At 37.4% G+C, this 17,832-nt stretch overlaps 4 protein-coding genes across 9 annotated transcripts; all 4 read right to left on the bottom strand.

Annotated features, from left to right (window-relative positions):
* Positions 1-949: 949 nt before the first annotated feature.
* On the bottom strand, positions 950-7,569 carry LOC111454185 (jacalin-related lectin 3). 6 transcript variants are annotated; one of them, XM_023095546.1, is made up of 8 exons: positions 7,475-7,569; positions 7,159-7,206; positions 3,666-3,881; positions 3,136-3,585; positions 2,805-3,029; positions 1,844-2,212; positions 1,544-1,762; positions 953-1,470 (listed from the first exon to the last, which is right to left on the bottom strand). In XM_023095546.1, the coding sequence occupies exons 1-8, from the start codon at positions 7,502-7,504 to the stop codon at positions 1,177-1,179; spliced, it is 1,851 nt and encodes a 616-aa protein (XP_022951314.1). In that variant the 5' UTR covers positions 7,505-7,569; the 3' UTR covers positions 953-1,176. The 6 variants fall into 6 exon arrangements, with proteins under 6 accessions (XP_022951316.1, XP_022951317.1, XP_022951318.1 ...); XM_023095548.1 differs by lacking the exons at positions 7,159-7,206; positions 7,475-7,569 and adding an exon at positions 5,863-6,048 and having other exon boundaries at positions 950-1,470; XM_023095549.1 differs by lacking the exons at positions 7,159-7,206; positions 7,475-7,569 and adding an exon at positions 4,139-4,638 and having other exon boundaries at positions 950-1,470; positions 3,666-3,884.
* Positions 7,417-8,841, bottom strand: LOC111454193 (thioredoxin H-type-like). The gene is made up of 3 exons (XM_023095560.1): positions 8,627-8,841; positions 8,064-8,186; positions 7,417-7,911 (listed from the first exon to the last, which is right to left on the bottom strand). The coding sequence occupies exons 1-3, from the start codon at positions 8,711-8,713 to the stop codon at positions 7,750-7,752; spliced, it is 372 nt and encodes a 123-aa protein (XP_022951328.1). The 5' UTR covers positions 8,714-8,841; the 3' UTR covers positions 7,417-7,749.
* Positions 8,842-10,347: 1,506 nt separating this feature from the next.
* LOC111454194 (thioredoxin H1-like) lies at positions 10,348-11,543 on the bottom strand. The gene is made up of 3 exons (XM_023095561.1): positions 11,371-11,543; positions 10,834-10,956; positions 10,348-10,749 (listed from the first exon to the last, which is right to left on the bottom strand). The coding sequence occupies exons 1-3, from the start codon at positions 11,455-11,457 to the stop codon at positions 10,597-10,599; spliced, it is 363 nt and encodes a 120-aa protein (XP_022951329.1). The 5' UTR covers positions 11,458-11,543; the 3' UTR covers positions 10,348-10,596.
* A 1,158-nt stretch (positions 11,544-12,701) lies between these two features.
* Positions 12,702-17,481, bottom strand: LOC111454188 (zingipain-2). Its single transcript, XM_023095553.1, has 5 exons — positions 16,834-17,481; positions 15,700-15,935; positions 14,831-14,971; positions 14,313-14,744; positions 12,702-13,151 (listed from the first exon to the last, which is right to left on the bottom strand). Exons 1-5 carry the CDS (start codon positions 17,237-17,239, stop codon positions 13,071-13,073), a joined length of 1,296 nt encoding a protein of 431 aa, XP_022951321.1. The 5' UTR covers positions 17,240-17,481; the 3' UTR covers positions 12,702-13,070.
* Between the last annotated feature and the right edge of the window lie 351 nt (positions 17,482-17,832).

The raw sequence follows: 17,832 nt of genomic DNA, 5'->3' as shown, positions 1-17,832 counted from the left end.
ATGTCACGTGTGGAACCACATATTGGATTAGTCTAGTGCGATACGAAGCCGCTGACGCCGAGTCGGCTCCTATGCTGCTAGCTATGTCTTGCTTGGTCCCTCGACACGGTGGAGGTTCCGTAGCACGTCATGAGCACCAGGCTGAGGGTATTTTAGTCCATTGGCAATTTAGCTAACCAAAAATTTATTTGTTTGTTTTTTCTAGGCCCATAAGCATTTTTTTTAAGGATTGGAAGAATTTTAGGCCCATTACCATTTTCTTTCCAAGGCCCAAAATAATTAATATCTATTTTATTTTTTATTTTCATTTTTTACATACCAAAGTTTGTTGACATGTCACATTGTCACCTAGGCTCTTTCTTTATTAGGCTATTTTTCGGGTAGCTTATACGACATGAGGTGCTAACGTGAAAGAAAAAACGCTTTGAGGCTAAAATTCAATTCATCGTAGTTTGCCCATGCAACCTAAAGCTAGGGTTTAGATAGTCTCTCGACGGAACATAAATGAAGCTTCATCCTGGTCATGGATAGATCACCCAGGTTCGGGTCCATAAGCAATGACAATTACCCCATGAAGACTTGCTTTTGCTACGACTCAGGTGGGTTCCCTTAACCAAGCCACTGCCTATGAGAGGTCGGCTCATTCTTCAACAGGCACGCGGTCAGAGTCCTGATCTCCTCCCACTGCTTGGAAAATCACTACGTATAGCAAAAAGTCAAAAATACCCCTACTTAACACCATCCCTCGTCTTTCCTTTTTTCGCTCCATGTTGCCATAAGGAGGGACATGGAGATGTAAAGGATGCCCGAGCAAGCTGTTCTGTTCTATCACTAAACATAAACGTCAAATCATTGATCATAGCAAAAAGTCAAAAATACCCCTACGTGACTCCATCCCTCTCTTCCCCTTTTTCGATCTATGTCGCCACAAGGGAGGGACATATAGATGTAAAAAAATGTCCGTCCTGTTCTATTACCAAACATGATTGGAAGAAGCTTATCTAAAACTCGAGCTAGGAACGACTCATTTTGTCCGTCCGGTTTTATAGTACTTTTTATTACATTTTACTAATAATATCAAACTGAGGCTTCCTTTGACTAAGCCAAACATTCAGAATAGATTGTTAATGGAACCATATTGCTCCATCCAAGCTTTATTTGTTCTTCAGTTTCATATCAGAACAGTCTAAACATGGACGACTTGGATGATCTTTGGCTACCTAGCCAGTGCTGCATGTGAACTCCAATGGCGTCCAAGTACAAGCTGCTCCTCCCATGGAAGCCAACCACCTTCCCCTCGGTTATTGTCGACGTGAAAAAGGTTCCTATCTCCTCCCCGAACGGTCCAAACTTCCCCCTACTTGTGTGTAAAGTAAGCGACTTTATAACTTGTTGTCGTTCATCTTTACCGACGTAACCGTAATATCCCGAGATACAAGTCAACACTTCATGTGGATAATCTAGTTTTACCTGCAAATACACAGCCAGAATAAATGATCGTGTGCTTGTGAACGCACGTTTAAGGTTTTAAATTTATCGGTACCCGATGCACGGTCGTTCCACCGTTTCCTCCATGCTTAACTGACCAAACTGATTGCTTGTTTCGATCATATTCAATTTGGATTGAACAAAAAGCTTCAAGAGATTTGGTCAAGTATATTTGTTTAATGCCAGAAAACACTCCATCGTCCCACGGTTTCCCTCCATCCCCGCCCCACGGTCCCGGTCCACAGGGAGCTGGTTCTTTTACTACACGAGCCATCTACGAAACAAGTAACCAATCCATCCATAAGCTCTTTCATGACCAGACTTATCTAAAATGATGAGCTGAGTTAGAAAGTACCTCTTCAAGTGGTCTTCCATTTGAAGGAGCAAGTTTCTTAGTCCAATGGGCGCTCTCGTTTTCGAGAAGTGGTTGTGTAGCAGGAACGATATCACTGGATGGAGGACGAGACACCGGGGTCACTTTTCCTTCTACTATGTGCACGCCGAGAGCATCGAGGAACAGACCTTTCCTGCCATGAAATCCAACAATCTTCCCCTCCTTGACGTTGGTACTGAAAGGGGTTCCTTGTGCCTCCCCAAATGGTCCATACTTGGCTTTTGTAGTATGGAATGTGAGTGACTTGATAACGTTAGGTCCCATGTACATTACAGGACCATAGTGTCCAGTTACATGAGTCAAGATTTCGTATGGATAGTCGAAGATAACCTGCAAAACGGTTGCTACGACTAAGATAACAAGAAATGTAATAACTAAAACCCAAAATAACATGTCGTCTGATCGAATATGTAATGGCCCAAGCCCACCGCAAGCAGATATTGTCCTCTTTGGGCTTTCCCTCAAGGCTTTAAAACGCTTGCTAGGGAAAGGTTTCCACACCCTTATAAAGGGTGATTCGTTCTTCTCCCCAACCAATGTGGGATATCACAATTCACCCCTTTCAGGGCCCAGCGTCCTCGCTGGCACTTATTCCTTTCCCCAATCGATGTGGGACCCCCACCAAATCCACCCTCTTCGGGGCCCAGTATCCTTACTGGCACACTGCCTCGTGTCTACCCCCCTTTGGGGAATAGTCTCCTCGCTGACACATTGCCCGATGACGGGCTCTGATATCATTTATAATGGCCCAAGCCCACCGCTAGCAGATATTGTTCTCTTTGGGCTTTTCTTTTCGGGGTTCTCCTCAAGGATTTAAACGCGTATGCTAGGAAAAGGTTTCCACACCCTTATAAAAGATGTTTCGTTTTCCTCCCCAACTAATGTAGGATATCACAGAATAATACGTAGAAAATACATTCACCTTGTCATGTTTGAAGCCTACATTTCCACCAGCCCGGCTTCCCCATATCGATTCCTCATCGCAAGCATACAGAGCTTTTATGTATACGATCCCGGCATTGCGCGATATATTAATTTGTCTGACGCCAGTGTAACATCCATCATCAAATGCAGTTCCTCCTGAGCCACCCCAGGGTCCACATGGCACAACATTTTCAGCTTTAGAAGGTCCTTTCTTAACAGGCCTCTGAGATATATGACCATTCCCAACCATTATATTTCTATCTGAAGGAGTAGACGTGCGAGGGAAAAGAAACATACTCGAAATGACGAGACGATTAAAGGAAACTCACCTTGGTTATGGATTCATCATCACTTGATTCTGAGCTTGAGGAGCTTGATGGAAGGGGCTTTTTGAGTTCATCCTTCTGCTTTACAGCAAGAACAATATCATAATTTTGGCCAACACTTCCTTGTATAATTGAATAGCCTTCACTTTCTGTCTTAGTAGCAACATAACTCTGTGATTGAATAATTGCTTTAGATGGCGTTTGTATTGGCATAGGCTTTAGGTAAACTCCAATGGCATCCAAGTACAATCCACTCCTGCCATGGAACCCGACAAGCTTGCCCTCGGTCGTTGGGAATGAGAAAACTCTTCCGAGTTCGACCCCGTAAGGTCCATACTTCCTTTTGTTGCTCATAAATGTCAGGGATCGAACGAAAATTTGGTCATATGACACAAAGCTACCGTAGTGTCCTCGGATCATCGTCAAGTACTCATCCGGGAAGTCAAGTTTCACCTGAAAAACAAAAAATGAAACCACATAGTACACAGAAAATTGTGTTTTTCATCAATGATCAAACTAGAACCAATATGTACCGTGTCTGTTTTAGTGCCACCATTTCCTCCATGTCTATCAGACCAAATTGGCGTTCCCTTCACATCATATTGAATCTTAATGGAGTCGATACCAGCTCCATGAGAAATTACCAACTGCCTGATACTCGAAAAAACCCCATCATCCCACTTGTTCCCACCTGGTCCTCCAAAGGGTCCAGCCGAGACTGGCTTGATCTTTTGAGAATCATCAGAACTCTGCCGAGGAAAAGCAAATTTCTAACTAGCTGGCTAAAAAACTATAACGGTCCAGTCCCACCACTAGCAGATATTATCCTCTTTGGGCTTTCCCTTTCAGGCTTGCCCTCAAGGTTTTTAAAACGTCTGCTAGGGAAAGGTTTCCACACCCTTTATAAAAGGTATTTCGTTCTCCTCCCCAACAACCAATGTGGAATATCACACAAACAAACAAAGTGTATGCAATTAATAATACAAAAGAAATGAATAGCAGCTACCATTCTTGTGACGGAAACAACAATGGAAGAGTGAACAGAGCAACAATTCTCTTGAACTCTGATGGCTGTGCACAACTGCAGTGTGCAATACCAATTGTGAGGATTTAAAAGCTTTGCAAATGATGGGAGTTAGATTCCAATCTTCACTATGGAGTGGAAAGATTTAGTAGAGAATCTAATGTTAAAGAAAACAGAACAAAGAGTGGCTCTTCGCAATGGAGTCTAATCTGTTTGGCATCATTATTATTCTCATCGACATTAGCTTAAAATATGGTGATTCGCTTAGTATCCTAGGTATGGAATCTTAACTAGAGACGCACCAGCTAATCATTATGCACATTCCATCTAATAAACAAACATTGAAGGTGAAAGTTTAATAGTGTGAAATTTGACATTCTGTACCTAAATGTGACTTAAGTAGGCATGGTGTGAGATCCACATCGGTTGGAGAGGGGAACGAAGTATTTTTATAAGGGTGTGAAACCCTCTCCCTAGCATACGCGGTTTAGATGCACAAGCTTTCTTCAAACGTGCGTAACTATCATGGACTCTGCAGAAAATGATACCCGACAAGTAAGAAGATGCTTGACAATCAATAATAGTATGTTCACTCGTAAAGGAACATAACCGAACTATTATTAAACACCCATCTTTTAAGAAGATTTCTGATAACCAAAGGCAAACATAAATCAAGATGGACTGGACATATCAGTCTTGGGTGAGCATCATCTAAGCCAAGGAGGTAGCTTGATCAAGATCAAAATCAAAAGTAAACGGGTTCGAATAGGAAACGGATTACCTTGATGATCAAGATCAAAAGTAAAGAAAACTCGATTCTAAACTCGTGATTCAAATCACTCCACAAGATAGCTTAATCAAGACTACTTGAATGAATCTAGCATGCAAATCTAAACACAAGAAAGGTAAAGGAACAAGCTCATGGCTTACGAAGCATAATATACAACTTTCGTTATAATATCCAAAATCTTTATACTAAAACAATAACATGAATGACTATTTTGTTAATTGAAATGTTGTAACTTTCCAATACCATAACGGCCACTAACTAATTGTAATTTATTATTTTAAAGACAATACTCTAAAACTTAAAAAATACAATAAAGCCTTCTTAAATCTAAATCATTCATGGCATGATTAAGACACCTTATTTCGTATGACTTCATCATAATAGGTGATACAATATCACAGTTTCAAGCTGAATGTGTCATGCCATCAGACATCTGCAAGAAACAGTAAACTATGCACCCAGACAGGCATGTATGTCTACATGCTCAACTAACCACAATTAAGAATCTATATGAATTGTTTCAATGAAGAAATAGAATTATTAGTAAACACAGAGAAAAAAGAAAAGGAAAACAGAAAAGAATCAGTACCATGAATCAAATACTTCAAATTCAATATGTTCTAATCAAATTTATTCCCTTAACTGTAAATAGATGGTGCACCTCTCCAAATGTGTTATGAACGAATTATTCATATAACAACTCATCCCACATCGAATATGCACCTATCATTGCCGACCAAGTGTACAAATCCTGTGCAGCAATTCATCAAACACCTTATGTGCATCAAAATCCACATTTCGCATATATGCTTGTTAGCTTCGTATAAACACATACGAACATGGAGCTCACGACCCACTTCAATAGAATCAACATCTAAGAAAGTTGAAGCAAATTGCTATACGCTTGGGTGCTTACCTTAGACCCAATTTTAGACATTCCATCAATGGCTATTATGGCTTGTCGGAGGAGCCCATTGCTGCAATGTTAACTCAAATGGTCGTGTCATTGAACTTTGTAGTAATTTTCTGGGTGAAAGATACTGAATTTTTACTTGGTTTTGAGGAGAATTTAAGGGTTGGAAACTTTTTTTTTTTTTTTTTTTTTTTTTTTTTTTTTTTGGAATAAATGTGCTTTTCAAAAAATACCCATCTAATTTTGTAATTATTTTCAAAGAAACTTTTCGATGAGTATAAATATTAAACATTTGAGAGCTAAATATCTATAATTTAAATAATTTTAAAAAAACTAACCACCACCGATACTATTATTATTGTTTGAACGTTTAAATAAATCAACGACCTATTAGACACAAAATTAAAAGTTTAAAAAAATTTCTTAAATTTTGTTAACCTTCTATTATCGAGCACAAAATTAAAAGTTTGAAGACCAAATAAACATAAATATGAAAAATAAACATCCTAATTTTTACACAAATGTATAAATCAGCCAATAATCAGCCAGCAGCAGTAACCCTTTAGTATCTTTTTTTTCACTATTTTATGCTCCAAAATAAAATAAAAAATAAAAAATAAAAAAAAAATTGAAGCGTGCATAAAATAAATATAAAACTTTAGAAGTTGAGCACCATATTTTAGGAAGGGTTTTTTTTTTTTTTTTTTTTTTTTTTTTTTTTTATAATGATTTGAGTTGAAATTGATTCCAGACCGAATAAAGTAAGGGCCAAATTTATCTGGTCCAAAAATAAAGAGACATTTTTAAAAAAGAAAAAATAATAAAAGAATCAAGGAATGATTTATCTTGAATTGATGGAAATTATAGTTAGATTCTAAATTGAATTTGACCAATCAACCCATCCTTACCTCTTAATTTATCTTTTATTGTTTTGGTCGCTCCATACTTTATGCTTCAAATTAATTCCTCTCTTTATTCTTTTAATTAATTACAAAAACTTTACATTCCAATATATATATATATATATCTTTTTGATCCTCGGGGTGTAATTTTAATTAATCTATCGATTTCAAAATATAATATTTTAAAGTAAAATTACAAAATTATTCAATAAAACATGAGACCAGCATTATGCCCAAAAAAAAAAAAACATATATATATATATATAAACTAAAGCGAACCACCACATCAAACCAAAAGCTAAAAAATTCATTCTTTAGGGAATTATGATTATTATTATTATTATTTATTTTCTTTTGACGACGACTAGAGAAGGGAAAAACTTGCAGGATATGAAGCCCCTTTCCATATGCGCTGATGTGCTTCTATCGAGGCCACACAGCCACCCTGTTCTTCAGTAAACCATAGATTAAAAATCAACTAATGATATTCGTAGAACGTCTACATTCAATTTCGTGTTTATAAAGTCCTTAACATAAGAGATAGACATGGAATTAAAAGTTTCAAAGTTCAAACATGTATTAGACATGAACGGAATTCAAGTGTATGTTGACGATTCTTCTCATAGGAAACAATTCTTCTTAGTTACTATGAGAATAAGCTGAAACAACATCATCCATGGAGAATTAGATAAGAAATAGAGTCAAGATCTTACGGAAGCCTGCTGGTAGAATGTGTAAATCATGAGACTTGAGAATTCAACAAAAATTCCAGCCCCATTTATTCCACATTGAAACCTGCAAGTTCTAGATAACAAGAACCAGAATCATCTTTCAGAGTTCTGCATATAATCCAACTTCTTTTAGGGAAAACAAAACCGTGGAGATCATAGACACAACGTATGAAATTGACAAGAAGATCAAACTCGAAAACAGAAGCATCATTGCACCATACTAATCAACGAGGCCACATCCTCCAAGCTGATTGTGTCTAAGCAGTAGAAGAAGTAGTAGCAGCAGTTGGAGTCTTGAGCTCTTCTATTTTTTTCAACAGCGCCGATTTATCAGCACCAACAATCTTGTGAACTGTTTCCCCTCGTTTCATGAAAACAAATGTCGGCATTGCATTGATCTCCCACTCGGTAGCAACAGTCTGCAGAGAGAAACAGAAGCCTTTGTTTGATCAATCAAAAAGAAAACAGCTCCACTGCATGCTACAGTAATCAGCAATATCGCGATGGAACAGAAATGTTGACATATGATATCATAGATTGAGAAGAGTTAAAAGAGATTCAATATATTTACGTTCAATTCATCGACGTCCACTTTCAGGAAAACGACACCGGGATGATTCTTAGCCAATTCTGAGAAATATGGAGCAATTGTACGGCATGGCCCGCACCAGGAAGCAGTAAAATCCACAACAATCTATCAAACAAAACTTAAGAATCATCAGGAACAAAAAAACAGACACAAACTGTAATACAGAATCACTCAAGTTCGGTCAACGCAAAATAGAATAATCAACAATTTCTTACCAAAAAGAACGAAAAAAGTAACAGAGAATGATTAAAGAATAACACAAATCAAAAGATTCCACAAAACGTTATAAAGGAAAACTCGAAAGCATCAATTTCAACACGATCATTCAATCGAGATAAATCGAATATTACTACTAGCGTAAGAGAGATCAGAAACCCTAACGAATCCATCGCGACTTTTACCAAAACATCAAACGATCTCCTAACAAGCAATCATAAACGTGAAATGCTTCAATACACATAATATCCAGTAAATCCAAAATCCGATCGAAATCAATTGAAATCTAGAAATGAGGAGCCTTAAAAACAAAAACAACAATACGATACCAGTTTTCCAGATTCCTTCGCTTTCGCTAAATGAGCATCCCACTCAGCTTTCTTATGGCATGCGATCACTTGCCCTTCTTCAGCCATTGGAATACACAGAAATCGCTTTCCTGCGAAAAGTCTTATCCGTATAAGAAAACTGCAGCGATGGAGGGAGACGGCGACGGGCAGGTATTTATATAGCGAGCAGTGGGCAGTAAGTACCCTTCGCCTTTCTTTCGGTTCGGGTAGAAAAATAAGAATATGTATGCCTCAAAGAAAATCGCAATTTTTAGGTTAAAATAGCATTTAGTTTTAATTGTTTATTTATGGTTATTTTAAATAAATAAATAACTAAAAACTATTTACATTATATATTTTCTTAAATAAATATAAATATGATTATTTCGTAACACTTAATCGCATAATTTTTTATATATAATTAATATTAAATTAAATTACAAGGAAGGTTTTTTAAAAATTCAAATATAAAAAAATGAAAAATAATATTAAAATGAAATATATTATCGTTTTTCTCAACCATACAATAGAAAAAATGAAAATAATAAATAAATAAATAAATAAACTAGAACTTGGAAAGGACAAGGAATTGGATTCTCCGCTGTGGCCCATAATGCGAGTACTTCGGCCCATTATTTTCTAATATGTGGGCTCCTGAGGTGCAAATTCGGCCCACAAAGTTGGGCCCATTAACTAGCAATAAAATATAATTAAAAAGAAAAAAAAAACAAGGGAAAAAAGAGAGAAAAATCCCGTCCACTAGGAAAAAGAAGATTCTGGAATTTCTCAATTTTTCTTTTTCTTTTTCCATTTCTATATTATTAATATTTTAAAACGATTAATTGGAATTTTGTCAATTTTTCTTTTTCTTTTTCTATATTATTAATATTTAAAACGATTAATTGAAAATCGAGAGAATAAAACATAATAAGTAAAAACCAGATAAACGTATAAATGATAAATTTTTTAACGTACCCATGTGTCTAGATCAGTTATTCACACACGAATATGAAGCTTCTAGGTTTCCCTTTTAACAAATTTTACATAATGCAACGCACGAGAATTAAGAGACAACTAAGATTGATATACAAATAATTCTCGAGTCAAGAAAACATAAGAACTATCTTCTACGAACACAATTAAATGTCAAGGAACCAGCCAAAATATAACCTACGAGTATTTCGAAACATTATCGAAATAAAACTATAGCATTTCTAGCTAAAACCGAGCCATAATAGAATATTTAGACATCTTTTAAAGATCAAACTTGTATTATTTGAACAAAACCAATTATTCATTAGTATTTTACTTAGTTTAATTCAATCATATTAATATATACTCAGTGGTCTTGAAATCAGAAGTTCAAATCTTCATATTCCTCCAACTTCAGATCTTCATATTCCATTCCTCGCACTAGCTAATTAAAATAATATAAATAATTGAAGAAACGAATAGGGAAAAGCCAAGATGTATGGTCATGGATATAGCAGGGGTAACACAAAGATGCTTAGGAATATCCTATTCCAATACCCCATTTTGTGAACTTTATTCTCATTCCCATATGAACATAGGGCCCCAAAATCCTTACCCAACCTAAGTAAGCATAAAGAACAACATTGGAGAGCCAAGAACAAAATTGACAAAGTTGACAAATTCAACCAATCATAAAACTTAAAACCCTTTTCAGAATCAAGACATTTCTAAACATGAGAGAAAAAAGGTGAAAAAGTAAGCTGTTCTTAAGTAATCTGTGAACATTGAGGCAACGATCACTGAATTCAAAAGCTTGATGAGCAGAGATACATTATGAAACATTAAATCTTATTCTACATATATCGTTTACAAACATTCTTAGCATCACAGAGAGATACTGTCATGGAATCCACAAGAACAACAAACCCCAAAACCAGAATCGTTATTACAACATAATGATAATATTAAGAGGGAAAATGGTCATCAAAGCTGACCATCTAAGCAGCAGAAGTAGCAGGTGCAGCGCTTAACTCCAGTACTTTAACCCCTAGCTCCACCTTGTCGGCACCAACAATCCTGTGAACTTCTTTTCCTCCTTTCAGGAAAACAAAGGTCGGCATCGCATTCACCTCGAACCTCTCAGCAATTTCCTGCAAAGAAACAGAACAGTTCAATTCCACTGCATCAACAATATAAAAAGTTTGGAAGAGTTGAAAAGGCTCAAATTGCTTTACCTTGACATTATCGACGTCCACTTTCAAGAAAGTGACATTGACGTGCGCCTTAGCCAACTCTGCGAATACTGGAGCAATGATACGGCATGGCGGGCACCAGGAAGCAGTAAAATCGATCACAATCTATCAAAGAAGATTTTATATACATCAGAAACAAAAAGAACCCCCAAAACTATAGAGGTGATACTATATTTAATCCAGTGAAGTACTACTACTGTCAAAGGAGGATGGAATCATCAAATTCAATGACACGAAGCGAGTAACACAGAAGAATTGAAGATTAGAAATCATAAAATCCGAGGCAATCAAACATAGCTAGCCAGGACTCAATAAATTAGATTAAACAAAAGAAACCTAGACACAAATACAAGTCAATATCACAAATCCTAACGAATCAATCACGATTTCCTCCAAATCATGAACAATATCCAACAATAACAACACAAATCCAACAAAAATCGTTTGAAACGACAAGAACATCAGGAAATCAGAAATTGGAAAGCAGAAATGGAGAGGAAAAGAAATAAAAAATCATACCAGTTTGCCAGATTCCTTCTCTTTATCGATTATCACATCGAATTCTTTAGCATCGCGAAGTGGAATCACTTGACCTTCAACAGCCATTGCTTCAAAGAAAAACGAGTGTGTATCCTGCAAAGGTCTCACTGTATTTGAAAACGAAGCGATGGATGAAGACGAAAGGAGCAAGGGGGTTTATATAGAGAGAGAAATGGCCCTAGATGTCGTTCGTATCAATTTACCAAATTACCCTCATATTTGAGTTTTATTACGAGATAATCTCAGTGGTTCATGACGCGAGCGCCTATGCCAAAAATGTGAATGCATTTATCCATAAAAATGTCGTTATTCTGAATGGGAACGGATAAAAAGAATAAAAATAAATAAATAAATAATTCATTATAATTCATTGTTATTTTTAAAATGCCTCAAATTTGCCGTACAATATAATTCAACGGTCAATACATTTATTCTCGATCTCAAAATTTTAAATTTCGTCGAATTAAAAAATAAATAAATACAAATATATATACAATGAATTTAAAAAAATAATAATAAAAGAATTAGATTTTAATCTATGGTTAATTATTTTAATTATCTTGAAAAAAATTAAATTAATTCTAAATTCATTCATATGGTTTGAAATATTTCAGAGCATATTTGATTGATATTTATTTATTTATTTTTAAAATAGAGTTAGTATTTAAAGTTTATATTTCTCTTTTTAGAAAGTAAATATAATATATATTCGATAGTATATCTAAAATATGAAAATACAAAAAAAAAAAAAAAAAAAAAAAAAAAAAAGTTATTCGTTAAATTTTTTTGATAGTCGCACGTTTAATTTAGATAGGATAAAACACGTTCTTATCTATTTGATTGAATTACTATTTTTTAAGATACTCGTAAACGGTGGTTCAAACTAGAAATGTTTGTTTCTCTGGTATGACCCATCTTGCATGAATCGTCTCGTTATGAATTGGCAAGGAAGTAGAGGAACAAAAAAATTACCCGTGAACTTTGTCATCGTGGTCGACTTTGCCTCCGTCCTATTTTCTTTATTTTTAAATATCCTAAATTTAAACTTTAATGAAATGTTATTTTAATAAAAAACATAAACCGAGAATAATTTTTAATTACAAGAGCTAAAATAATTTATTTTGACTTCTGAACCTATATTGTAGGGTGGATCTCGAAAGATTTGAAAGATCTCCCTCCAAGCCGTATATACTACTTTCATCGAATATGGCAAGGTATTGTAAAGCAAAATAAGAACCGGAAGTCATCGCTAACTCCGTCCTAAAGATTTAGGGAACAGAAAAGCATAAAAAAAACTATGGTGGAGCATATGAGGCAGCAATATATGAACCAAATTTCTCTTACAACTAATCACAAACATTCAAATCCAAACCAATCCATAATATTCAAGAACAAATCTATGCATCGAGTAAGATGCAACTTTAAGAACTTGAAATGCAGCAGTCTGATCAGAAACCTAAGAACAGTGACGAGCCAGAACCCGATAAAACTCCGAGCTCGGCCGAGGTAAGAACTCTCCAAAGCTAATCCATGGAAGCTCTAGGACCATAGCAGAAAGCTAATGACTGAACCTCCTTTTTAGACTTCAAATGTAGCTAAAAGCTAGTAGAATACAGTGGTAACTAGAATGGCAGCGTTTATTCATTCTACAGATGGAGCCATTTCATAGAATTCAAACCTTAGGAAGAGCTCCACGAACCGGATGTTCCCGAAGGACTCCGATTCTCGAGTGCTTCTGTTCTTGTACCGTTCATCGTTCTCTGCCAAGATGATGTTTCTGTTAGCCCAGAATATGGAAACAGAGAGAACATAGACAAAGAAACACTTCAAACATATGACTTGAACATGTTTCAACTGATTTTTTTGATGCATTCTTGGAAAATGTTCTTTTGTTAGAAGTTGTGTCGCTATGCAGCTGTAAACAGGTGAGTGTTTGGTATGGTTACTAACTATTAGATAGAGACAGAGTGTGACAATTGTCTATCAGGTACAAGAAAAGACGGTAACTGAAACGGTCAAAACCCACTGCTAGCAGATATTGTCCATTTTGGGTTTTCACTTCCGGGCTTCCCTCAAGGTTTTAAAATGCGTCTGCTCTGCTAGGGAGAGGTTTCCACACCCTTATAAAAAATGTTTCGTTCCCCTCTCCAATCGATGTGGGGATCTCACAATCCACCCCCCTTCGGAGCCCAACGTCCTCACTGGCACTCATTCCTCTCTCCAATCGATGTAGGATCTCACAATCCACCCCCTTTCGGGGCTCAATGTCCTCGTTGGTCATTGCCTGGTGTGCTCTGATACTATCTATAACAACCCAAGCCCACCGTTCGCAAACATTGTCCTCTTTGGGCTTTGCCTCAAGGTTTTTAAAACGCATCTACAGGGGAGAGGTTTCCACACTCTTATAAAGAATGCCTCGTTCCCCTCTCCAACCGACGTAGGATCTCACAATCCACCCCTCTTCGGGGCCTAACGTTCTCGCAGGCACTCATTCCCTTCTCCAATCGACGTGGGATCTCACAATTCATCCCTTTTCGGGGCCCAACATCCTCACTGGGCTCTGATACCATCTGTAACAGCCCAAACCCACCGTTAGCAGATATTATCCTTTTCCGACTTTCCCTTCCAGCCTTCCCCTTAAGGTTTTTAAAATGCATTTGCTAGGGAGATGTTTCCACACTCTTATAAAGAATGCTTCGTTCCTTTCTCCAACCGATGTAAGATCTCACAACAAGAGACGAGTTATAGCATGTTCCTTCTCTTCTTTTTCTCTCTAACATATGCTTATGAAAACAGATCCATTTCCAGATGACTAAACTTGTTTGAAGGAAGAAAACAACACACAGACAAGCTACTTCCAACACTAAAATGATATTTTCATCTCAAACAAAAAATCATAAGAAGTGGGAAAAGGAACAAACCTTGAGGCATAGGTTCCTCTGAGTATCACAAATGGGATAATCAAAGGGGCAACAATGACGACCGTCCTTGCAACAGACAGCAGAGCTCAGTCCACAGCATTTCCAAGACAAGCAAAGGCCAAAAAATTCCTTCGCACAACAACAGGTCTCCCCAGCAGCACAGCTAGTAAGAAAACTGCATTTTGTTGGACCTGGCGGAGGGGAGGGAGGTGGGTTGGGACTCGTTTTAGTTGGATATGAAGCAAGCATGTTGATTCCGCAAACGCCTTCAGAATTTCCGCTGTTGCGCTGCATGTGAATATAACCATCCATTCCCCAACGTTTACCCCACGAGTTCTTCACGATCCAATAATCAACACCATTTTCTGATCCATATCCTACAATCAACACAGCATGATCCAAGGAAGTTGAACATGGACCAGAGAAAATTCCCTAACAGAAACAAGTACCATTCTTGATTTTAGTCATAATTTCACGTATGATGGAATTTTCGAACATTAGTGGAGAATAGAACCAACCTTTGAATATAATTGAAAAGCTCTCTCACTGCCACAGATACCAACACTCACAGGTTGAATTGCTACTGCTTGCAGTAATTTTTCCTCATTGTTTGGAGGAACATCGGAATAGCCATCAATGGTAACGACCTTCCTATTTAGCTGCAAGCTCAATAGACACAAAATGCATTTCAGCGCAAGCAATCTTTTTCTATGCGTAAGGAATCCATCTTCTATGTGAGATCCTACATCGGGGAGAAAAACGGAACATTTTTTATAAGGGCATGGAAACCTCTCCCTAGTAGACGCGTTTTAAAAACCTTGAAAGGAACCCCGAAAGGGAAAGCCCAATGAAAACAATATTTGCTAGCGGTGGGCTTGAGCCGTTATAAATGGTAACAGAGCTAGACACTGAGTGATGTGCTAGCAAAAGGCTGAGCCCCGAAGGGGGTGGACACGAGGCAGTGTGTCAGCAACGACACTGGGCACCGAAGGGAGGTGGATTGGGGAGTCTCACATCGAGGAGGTTGCACCTCGAAGTGGGTGGACACGAGGCAGTGTGCCAGTAAGGACGCTAGACCCTGAAGGGGTGGATTGGGGGTCCCACATTGATTGGAGAAAGGGAATGAATGCCAGCGAGAATACTGCGCCCAGAAGGGGGTGGATTGTGAGGAGAACGAAGAACGAAGCATTCTTTATAAGGGAGTGGAAAACTCTCCCTAGTAGACACGTTTTAAAAACCTTGAGATGAAGCCCGAAAGGGAAAACTCAAAGAGAACAATATTTGCTTACGGTGAGCTCATGAATCATTCAAAATGAGTCCATAAAAAGTGATTTACTAATATTGTGAACGTATTTGGAAGATGTGAGGAAGAGATGAATTATATTACCTTGTCCTTATGACACGATCCATCACGACCCTGAAAAGGATAATCATCTTCGGTGTCGATCCCGTGGTTTTTTATAACAAATTGGTATGCATAATCCATCAGTCCTCCTCCACAGCCAGAATTATACGATCTGTCACAATCAATTAATTCCTGTTCAGAAACACTGATAAGAGACCCTGTTCTAATTTGGTTGATCCCTTCAATAGCTCCTGTTGCTGAGAAAGACCAGCAAGCACCTGAAAAGTGAAAACAAAAGATATTGGTTCTTTCCCATTTAGATGAGCAAAGCTTCCACATAATTCAAAGCTTATCATGAAGAGATGATGATACAACTTAACTACCTTGATGATCAATATCAGGTTATGTGACAAAATCATCACTAGATCCAAAACTCAGCTAGAGTATAGTTCATAATTTAATACATTTTCAACACTTTTCTTTATATTTTGTTTGAGATCCCGAGGAGAACGAAATATTCATTATAAGGGTTGGTAACCTCTCCCTAGCATACGCGTTTTAAAAACCTTGAGGGGAAGCCTAAAGAAAACAATATCGGCTAGTGGTGGGCTAGGAGCGATGTGCCAGCAAGGACGTTGGGTCTCGAAGAGGATGGATTGGGAGGTCCCACATCGATTGGAGAAGGGAACGAGTGTCAGCAAGGACGCTGGGCCCCAAAGGGAGGTGGACTGTGAGATTCTACATCAATTGGGGAGGAGAACCAAACATTCTTTATAAGGGCGTGGAACCTCTCCTTAGGAGAGGAGAAGAAGCACAAAAAGGACAATATCTGAAGTTAAGCTCAAACATGAACTAGATTTCTGCAATTCTACATACAGAATCTTAAAATAGACTGAAGAACAAATGCTTAAACTCATATGGCCAAGCAATAATGTTTGGTTTCAAGAAACAGAAGCACAATTTCCACTTATAATGATTTCTTTGTTTGGATTTGTAAGAGATAACCCCATGTTCATGAAGCCATTTATAGAAATTTCCACTAATAATGCATCGATCGTCAAAACTAACCCTAGTGTCCTGGGGTTTCAATCAAATTCAAAATCACGGAACAGAGTAGTTCAATCAGATTCAAGATCTTCACCAAACAAAACAATCGAAAACAGAAATTAAACATACCACAACTTCCTTGATCCTTAACAGCAGTCACAGCCCCTTTCTTCCTCCAATCTAACGATTCAGGAACATCCCGATGAAGATAGGGTTCTTGCGGCGAAACCGGCCGCGAGCTCCGCAAAGCAGAGGAAAGACCTAAGCGAGCGGCCTTGAACTCATGGTGAGTAATATCGGCATAAGCATTGAGAGAAAGAGTATAAGAAGAATTTCCCTGATTATTGTGATGAGTAACAAATTCATAGTTATCGGCAAAAACACCGAGTCTGTAAAGCTTTTCTTCCGCGGAGGAATACGATTTTCCATGTTCTGTGCACCAGATTTCAAAGAGCTCCGAAATATCCGAAGTAGCAGAAAAATGGCGAAGAAGAAAGAGAAAGGTAATCACAAAATGGAAGCTGAGATTGGCCATTCTTTGCCGAGATAAAAGCGTGGCGGTGATGGATAATCGCCGGCGAGTCGGTACACGGCCGCCGTAGATGGCTGCTATCAAATAACCAGAGGATTGGTTATTCGATCTTCGATGAACAATGGTCCAAACCAATCGGCAATTGACAGGCAATTAACTCACGAAAATCGTCGAACTTGAATGATTTTGTTTGGATTTTTTGGATTTTTCGAGAATGATTTTGACCTGTTTGTTAATTGTTTACAATTTGCTTTGGTATTTCTAAAACGTGATTTTAAAGAACATTTAAGAAGAAAATATCCCGTGATGATTAAGATTAAAATATAAGTTTAGTTTAATTTCATATTTTACGATTAAATATCGATAATTTATTGAAATAATTTGGAATTTGAATTTGGTACCTAATGGTTCTTCGTAGTACACCTTCTTGATATAGACAGTATATTTTCATTCATATCTCTTTCAATAGTCTGTGTCTATTCAATGTTTTGTAGTTAATCTCCACCCAACCCACAACCCACCGGACGTGGCTCTCTAGTTTCCAAGCACTTGGCTTTCCAAGTGAGATGTACGAAAAATCTAATATTTATTTAGTT

This window comes from Cucurbita moschata, unplaced genomic scaffold (genome assembly GCF_002738365.1).
Source record: "Cucurbita moschata cultivar Rifu unplaced genomic scaffold, Cmos_1.0 Cmo_Scf00016, whole genome shotgun sequence".
In the NCBI taxonomy this organism is placed as follows: domain Eukaryota; kingdom Viridiplantae; phylum Streptophyta; class Magnoliopsida; order Cucurbitales; family Cucurbitaceae; genus Cucurbita; species Cucurbita moschata.
The sequence above is the reverse complement of the archived record's forward strand: the minus strand, read 5'-3'. Positions and strand labels throughout refer to the sequence as shown.